This window comes from Rhinatrema bivittatum, chromosome 1 (genome assembly GCF_901001135.1).
Source record: "Rhinatrema bivittatum chromosome 1, aRhiBiv1.1, whole genome shotgun sequence".
In the NCBI taxonomy this organism is placed as follows: Eukaryota; Metazoa; Chordata; class Amphibia; order Gymnophiona; family Rhinatrematidae; genus Rhinatrema; species Rhinatrema bivittatum.
In genome coordinates, this window is record NC_042615.1 from 697,642,121 (window position 1) to 697,650,346 (window position 8,226).

An 8,226-nucleotide genomic window follows, 5' to 3' on the forward strand; every position below is an offset into this window, starting at 1 on the left:
GGCATTAGCATACAAACATTTCAAAGTTTGTTTTTTGTTTGTATTTTCATTCTGCTTTTTAATTGATAGGGATAAGTTAGAATTTTTTAGCTCAGGTGAGTTTTTAGTTACAGGCACTTGGACTACTTTTCTTATTATTGGAACCTCACTGTCGGGATGCCCTAATTCTAATGCATCATTAGTATCCTTTGAAGATACCTCTCTCCGAACCATGCGCTGCTGAGCGACTGTCGGCGTTCCCCTTTGTTCTAGTTTAAAAGCTGCTCTATCTCCTTTTTAAAGGTTAGCGCCAGCAGTCTGGTTCCCCCCTGGTTAAGGTGGAGCCCATCCCTTCAGAAGAGACTCCCCCTTTCCCAAGAGGTTCCCCAGTTCCTAACAAAACTGAATCCCTCTTCCTTGCACCATCGTCTCATCCACGCATTGAAACTCCGGAGCTCTGCCTGCCTCTGGTGACCTGCGCGTGGAACAGGGAGCATTTCAGAGAATGCTACCCTGGAGGTTCTGGGTTTAAGCTTTCTACCTAAGAGCCTAAATTTGGCTTCCAGAACCTTCCTCCCACATTTTCCTATGTCGTTGGTGCCCACATGTACCACGACAGCCGGCTCTTCCCCAGGACCTTCTAAAATCCTATCTAGGTGATGCATGAGGTCTGCCACCTTCACACCAGGTAGGCATGTTACCAGGCGATCCTCACGCCCACCAGCCACCCAGCTATCTACATTCCTAATAATCGAATCACCAACTATGACGGCCAACCTAACCCTTCCCTCCTGGGCAGTAGGCCTTGGGGAGATATCCTCGGTGCGAAAGGACAATGCATCACCTGGAGAGCAGGTCCTTGCTACAGGATCCTTTCCTGCTGCACCCGGTTGATGTTCTCCAATCATGAGACTTTCTTCCTCCAAGGCAGCACCAGGGCTGCCAGTCTGAAGTTGGGACTTGGCTACTATGTCCCTGAAGGTCTCATCTATATACCTCTCTGTCTGCCTCAGCTCCTCCAGGTCTGCCACTCTAGCCTCCAGAGATCGGACTCATTCTCTGAGAGCCAGGAGCTCTTTGCATCGCATGCACATGTACAACTTCTCACCAGCGGGTAAAAAATCATACATGTGACACTCGATGCAAAAGACTGGGAAGCCCCCCTCTTGCTGCTGAGCTGCTGCCTTCATCTCAATTTTGTTCAGTTCCTAGTTAAGTTTTAGGTTGCTATGGGAGTAGGAATGTGTCTAATTAACATCCTTTAAATGTATTAGTGAATTCACTATATGTCTGGTAGAGCTTACAAGGGACTGTTCAAACTCTCAATAAAGTTTTTGTTGGTTGTTTTTTTTTTGTGAAAGTGGCACCTGCCTATAAATTAAAGGATGAGCGAGGGTTGGGAAATCCAAACAGTCTAACTTCAGTTAGTCAGCCAGAATGACTCACTGCTCTCTTGATTAACAAATGTTGGTACCTAATCAAACCAAATCACACTACCTCAACACCTTTCCAAGGTGAGTAACTGAACTGAACTTTTCAACCTTTTTACTTAGGTATACACTGCTCCTAGCTTATTTCTAGCTTCTGGCTACTTTTTTTTTTTTTTTTTTTTTTTTAAATACAAACACTCAGTTCTGCTTACTAGTTGCCTTACAGACTTTTAAAAATAAACACACTAACTACTGCTTACTAGCTGCCTTACTGACTGCCCATTTAAAAATAGGTCACATAGGCCACTGCTGTGGCCCTTTCCGAGCAGACCTGGACTGCTTTGTTCCCTAACTGGGATCGAAAATGGCCTAGGGTCAACCTGATTGCTCTTAAACCTAATACATTTGTGGAACTTACAACCATTTGGTGTGGCCAGGACCCCTGAGCAGTTTGGCCCTGAGTGGGTGCTCCCCACTCCCAATGACTCACGTCTGTGGTTACTATTTTCCATTGTGGGAATTCCAGAGGGGCTCCTCCAGAAAGGTTGTTCGAGTCCAGCCACCACCACAGACTCTGCCTGCTTCGGTACGTTAGTGGCAGATTTTTGTGTATCGCTGACTTTGTGGTGACCAGTTGTATAACAGGTGCCCCTGAAGAGAGCACATATGCACTCTCGCCCATGGCACTACCCCAATTACCGCTGCCATGGAGCCCAGGACCTGTAGGTAGCTCCACACATATGGGAGTGGAGCTTGTGACAGGGCTTGCACTTGCTCCCGCAACCCTCCTATCCTTCTGTCTGTTAGATACATTCTCCCTAACTTGGTGTTGAAAAGTACCTCTAAGTACACTAGTGTATGAAACGGCTGAAACTGGCTCTTTGCCTTATTCACCATCCAGCCCAATTTCTCCAAGACATGAACTGTTCTCTCTGTGGCCTGTTGACCTTCCTGCAGGGAGTCTGCTCTTATTAGTCAGTCATCCAGGTAAGGGTGCACTTTGACCCCTTCCTTCCTTAAGAAGGCTGCCACTACTACCATCACCTTTGTAAAGGCCCTTGGTGCTGTGGCCAGTCCAAAGGGGAGTGCCCTAAACTGGTAATGCCAACCAGCTATGTCGAAGTGTAAGTAATGCTGAAAATCTTTCCTGATGGGAATATAAAAATATGCTTGTGACAGATCTATGGCTGCCAGAAATTCCCTTGTCCTTACGGCCGCCTTGACTGTAGCCAGTGATTCCATGCAGAAATGGAGAACTACCAAGGCCCTGTTTACTCGCTTAAACTCCAGCACTGGCCGAAAGATTCCTTCCTTCTGTGGTACTAGGAAATAAATGGAGTATACCCCCGTGCCTTCCTGACCGGGCAGTACTGGGATAATGGCTTGCAGCTGAACTAACCTAACGTCTGCATGACTGCGTCTCCCCCTGCTTACCTTGCATGGGGAGGAAATGAAGAAATCTAAGGGGAACCTTAATTCTGGGTGATATCATTCGCTTATTATGTCCAGGACGCATTGGTCCTTTCTTATTTTGGCCCGCTCCTGATAAAAGATCTGTAACCTGCCCCCTACCTGGGGAATCACGTATTGGGGCTGCTCCCCATCATTGTGTGGTTTTGTCCCTAAGGGGACTCAGGGGTTCCCTTCCTTTGGAAATCTATTCCCATGAAATGGTTGAGATCTGCCCGGGATCCTGACTGGACAAGAGATCTGGCCTCAACCACTCCTTGGTCTGTACTCCCTGGGCCCCTGTCTCCAGTTGCCTTCCCTCACAAAGCCTCTGGGATTTTCTTCTGGTAACCTTTGGGACCTCGATCTTCCCCAGGTCTTCTCCAAACAGAAGCCTTCCCCTTAAAGGGTAGCTTTCCTAATCTGATCTTGGATGCTGAATCTGCCGCCCAATTCTTTAGCCATAAAAGCCACCTAGCCATGACCTCTGTTGCTGCTAACTTTACTGAAACTCTAATAAGATCATACATAGTATCTGCTACAAAGGCTGCCACAATTCCACTAGGGCTGACTCCACCCTATCCTCCGAGGGTCCTGCATCTCTTGTTGAGACCAGATTAGAAGGGCCCTGGCTATATAACCTCCACAAATAGCTGCCTGGAGGGCCAGGGATGAAAGCTCAAAACCTCTCTTTAGTAACATTTCCACTTTCCTGTCCTGAGGGTCTTTCAAGGCTGCTCCACGTTTTACTGGTATAGTAGTTTTCCTTGCTTTTGCTGAGATCACTGCATCTACTCTAGGCAGATCTAGAAGCCTACGTTACCCTCCTGTTCTATTAGATACAGCTTTTGCATAGTTCTATGGCTTCTAAGCCTAGACTTCAGGATCTCCCACCCTGCTGACAACATATCCTGGATAGCTGAATGGATGGGAAAGGCTTTGCAAGGTTTCCTAATCCCTGTCAGAATGGGATTTCCCGTCATTCTAGCTTTGGACATTTCCTCTTTCAGACTTAGGACCTGTGAGACTTTTGTAATTAAGGCCCCCAGCTCCTCTGCCCTAAACAAATGCACTGCTGGGTCCCTAGTCTCCAGTTCTTCCTCAACTGAAGTCTCTTTCTAGGAAGAGCCCTCCTCCTCCCTGAACCCCCCCAGGTTCCATCTCAGGACTCCAATCTTCCCAGCCTGAAAGTGGCTTGGGCTTTTCCCATGAAGAAGGAGCCTTATTCTGCATATCTTGCAACTGGAAGTAGGCTTGGTGCATAGCCAAGATGAAGTCCAAGGAAACTCAGTCTCCTCCGCCCCTGGGGGCTCTAGTCATTGATGCTGCTTGCCTGGGGCTGCCCCACCCTCCGAAGCTGCAGAGGAATGCTTGACCACCCTGAAACGTATTTCAGAGTCGGAGAAAAGGCCACGCTCCCTGGGGCGTGCTGTTCAATTGGCCCAGCCCCACCCACTTCCTCCACGGGGGCCTGCTTTTTGCTGTCACAACTGCGGCAGAAAGTGCCAGCGATGCTAGGGACCCACTAGGCCTCGCACCTGGTGCACTTCCTCCCCTTGTCCATGCCTAGGGCAGGGAGCAATGTTTCAGGCTGTTTTTTTGTTACTCACAGACGATGTCGGCGGGAAACCAGGAGACCAAAACTGGTTGCCCTGGGGTGGAAAGATCAGACCTATGGAGGCTGTTATCCCATGGGGACCCCACCCAAGCCCAGGCTCCTAGAGAAAATGACCTTAGGGAAGGCCATTGCCCTATGGCCCTTCTTACTCTGCTGGACCAGTGACGTCTGTGCTCCACCCCATCTGCTGGAGGCAGAGACTATTGACTTCCCCTCTGCTGGGCCAGCCTTTATGGTAGTGAATTCAGAAAGGAAGCTTTCACACTCTGCTCCCATCTGCTGGTGAGAGAGAGAATCCCACAGGTCTGGCAGGACGAAGGGGAAGGAGAAAATTGTTGGTAATGAAACAGTCTGAAAAGAGAAAAATTCTCATAGCGTTGCAGAACCACAGCTTGCTAAAGAGCATAATAAAGAAAAAACAGAGTAAGCACATTCTGAAAGTCCAGAGGAAGAACTGAGAAGTTCCCCAGGGAAACAGTCACATTCTAAAGGATACAAACGAGTCCAAGAAGAAGAGGTTCCAGAAAGAATATACCTCGAGGAGGATTGGAACTCAGAACTTCTTATGGATTCATGTAAAATAGGATTGATTAGACGGGCTGTTAAGTTTAATAATAAAAACAAAATAGGATGTTTAAGTGACCAGATGTATGTTAAATTATGTGGGGATGCTGAGAAAAGGGCACAATGGATGGTTTGTCCACATGGGCATGTTTAAGGGTGACCCTACCAAAAATAGCAAATTGTGACCCTGTAGCCCTTACACCCAGTTTAAGTGGAAAGGTGGCCAAGGAATTTTATAGAAAACGTGTAAAGTTGAAAGGACATTTAGATGCAATGGGGCTTGCTTCATCACAACCTATCTACATGGGAGAAGCATCAGCCCAAATTCAGGCCAGGGTGCCGTATTGGGGAGAGAAGGCACTTCCTTGGGAGACATCCAGGGGAAGTAGGGACGCGCGACCCAACAGAACCAAGAGAGATGGTATGTGAAGGAGTGTCCCTGAAAATCCTCCTTAACCAGTGTTGGACAAGGCATCTAGCCTGGTCCACTATAAAAGCTAAAGAAGCTGATAGCTCTGTGGACAGGTACCCAGACTGAAGGAATAAGAGTTTGGGCCCAGGTGGGAACACAGGGCCTGGGTCTCCAGGAGAAGGCAGCTCCTGTCAGAATATGAAAACTGAAGGCACTGATTGTGAATCTGGCTAAAGGGGAGCCATTGATGTTAGTTAATGTGCTTGTGGAAAATAAAGTTTATGTAAGAAGAGTCAGAGTCCAGCATGTGTCTGTCCTGTGGCAAGTTACAGACTGCTTGTGCTGTCTCGCACAGCATCGCAGACGCTAGGACTTTAGCCTCGAGAGGCACCAGTGAAATTTGTGGTGGAAGGCCTTGCAGCTGCCGGGGTATTGACAATAGCTGCAGAGGAGGGAGGCAGAGGGATGGTGGACGGCTTTCTTTGCCTTGAGGTATACCTTGTGGGTATGCCCCACCTCCCAGAATACAAATCACCTCACCGACTCAGTGCCATAATATGCTGTATGCAAAGCCTCCTCATCTGGGATGATTAAGAAGCCCTCCACCTCCTCACTTTCCTGATGCAGCTTCATGGTTACCTGTAACCTGAAGGACAGGATGTGGCATATCAGTCCTATTCTTGCAACCCAGAAGTATCATAGTGATGGAAGAGCAGACCTCCCCCAGGATGCGCAGGGTCCCCCATCAGCACTAACTTGTGCCATTGCTTTACCATGGGCCTCAATAGTCACCCTCTTATGACTGTGCATCTGACCACATGTTTCGGAATTAGACCACGGAAGAGGTAGGTAACTTATCATATCTGGGCAGGGGCCTTGTGCCTGAACCTGATTGGGTCTGCCCTCTTTTCCCCTTGCAGAGCCACCAACCGAATTACCTGTAACTGCCACACTGGATACCCCAAACAAATAAAAATCTAAATAAATGAAATAAAACTGTAAATAAAAGGGAGGAGAGACTCCTCAACACAAATTCAAAAGGAATATGTCAAAATAATTGTAAGTAAGTAAAAGCAAATACAATTTTAAAATCACTGTTTTAGGGGCATGATGGGTACAAAGCATCTCCCAAGGAAAGCAGATTGACAAGTCCATACATTCAGTGGTATAAAACCATGGCTAACACAACCTGCCCTGAAAAAACAGTCAGTTATGAGTGCCTACTGGGATGCAGGGTCATGTACGTCCTCACCAGGATTTTAATGACTAATAGGCAGAAGCTGTAATTTGGGCATTAAACTGGGCACTCTTTTAACACCCAGATTTATTTTAACTCCCAATGCAGTAAGTACTTACCCTGCTAACTAGCAGTAACTGCATCAGATATCCGGATAAGTACCGACGTATCTGGATATCTGGCAGCTGTTTTCCACTGCCAGATAGCCGGATAAATCAGTATTTATCCAGCTAAGTGGATGCCACTGCCACCTACCCAGATAAGTCATTAATTATTATCAGGTTAAGGGGTAGGGCTGCCTGCACTTACCTGGAGAGCTCTTGATTTTTTTTTTTACTTTTTTTTTCATAGCCCTGGAAACTTAACTCCAGCCCTGATCTAGGAGTTAAGTTTCCAGTGCTAAGAAAGACCCACTAGTCAGATGCAGTCGCTCTGCATCCGGGGTACTGCTTAATACCCTCATTTGAAGGTATTTCCATGCGAGAGCTGTAAGCAGTCCCTTTAGGAACGCACATTTCCTTGCTACATTGGCACAAAGTTTTGCGGCCAGAAAATACACGTTCAAATGCAGGCAGAAAGGTGCGCTCTGCGTCGGCCTGTGTTTTTGTAACTATTTCTATGATTTATTTTGGTCTGCTGTATTCCTTTTTGTTGTTCTGCCTCCCCCGCCCCACACCGAAAGCGTTTCTGCTGAAACATACAGCCAACTTTATGGGGGAAGATCTAGAGGGGGTGGTAGCGCTTACTTAGGGTAAACATTTCTGAATCCTCTCCAGTCACAGACACGCAACGCCTGGTACTCACCGGCCTGGGGGAGAGCTGCTCAGAGTCCGCAGGAGAGCGGCCGGAGCGCCCCTATCTTGGGAGAACAGCCGCGGCTGAAAGCGCCTCAAAGAGAACCGAAGCATGGCAGCTCAGCGCCTGGAAGCAGCTGGTTTACAACGCTGCTCGCTTGACAGGCAAAACTAATGTGCAGAGGGCAGCTCCCCCTCCCCTACGCCTTCCCTTACTAACCTAACTCCAGTTAGTACACGCACCCCTCCCACAGTCCACACAGCTCAGGCAAGGAACTCGATTTGCTGTTTTCTGCTGATTCTTAATCAATTTTGTATATCTATAATTGTTATATATATATAAAACAAAGAAAAACCCACAAGCGTTCAATGTGTATAACTGATTTTTTAATCGACTCTGAAGACTTGCATACAGATACTAAGTAAAACTGAACTAGTTAAGTTTTAAAGCATCATTGCAATTTCAGAAATTTGCTTTAACATTTGTACTAGAGCAACCGATTTAATGAAAGTGCAGATCCGAAGCGAAAGAGTTAATCGCGTTATAGTTGCTACTCAATCAGTGAGAGCCCAGCAGCAGGGCCTGAAGGGGGGGGTGGGGAGGAATGGACTATTCTCCAATTGGAGATGGAGCTCAGCCTGCGGATCCGCCCCTCTCCCCCACCACCACCTTCTTTAGTAGGCATATAAAGAAAGATCTTTAAAAAGTTAAAATACTTTCTGTGGAGAACAAGCAGTAAGTT

General features: G+C 47.3%; 1 protein-coding gene across 2 annotated transcripts in view; it reads right to left on the bottom strand.

Moving 5' to 3' along the window:
* Positions 1-7,937, bottom strand: part of DMGDH (dimethylglycine dehydrogenase) — a 214,800-nt gene extending 206,863 nt beyond the window's left edge. Inside the window, exon 1 of one of the 2 annotated variants that reach the window (XM_029575505.1) lies at positions 7,494-7,847. In XM_029575505.1, the coding sequence (XP_029431365.1) occupies positions 7,494-7,597 (104 nt within the window). In that variant the 5' untranslated portion in view covers positions 7,598-7,847. Of the gene's footprint in view, positions 1-7,493 lie in introns of both variants that reach the window. The other variant, XM_029575513.1, reaches the window with a different exon arrangement.
* Positions 7,938-8,226: the final 289 nt, after the last annotated feature.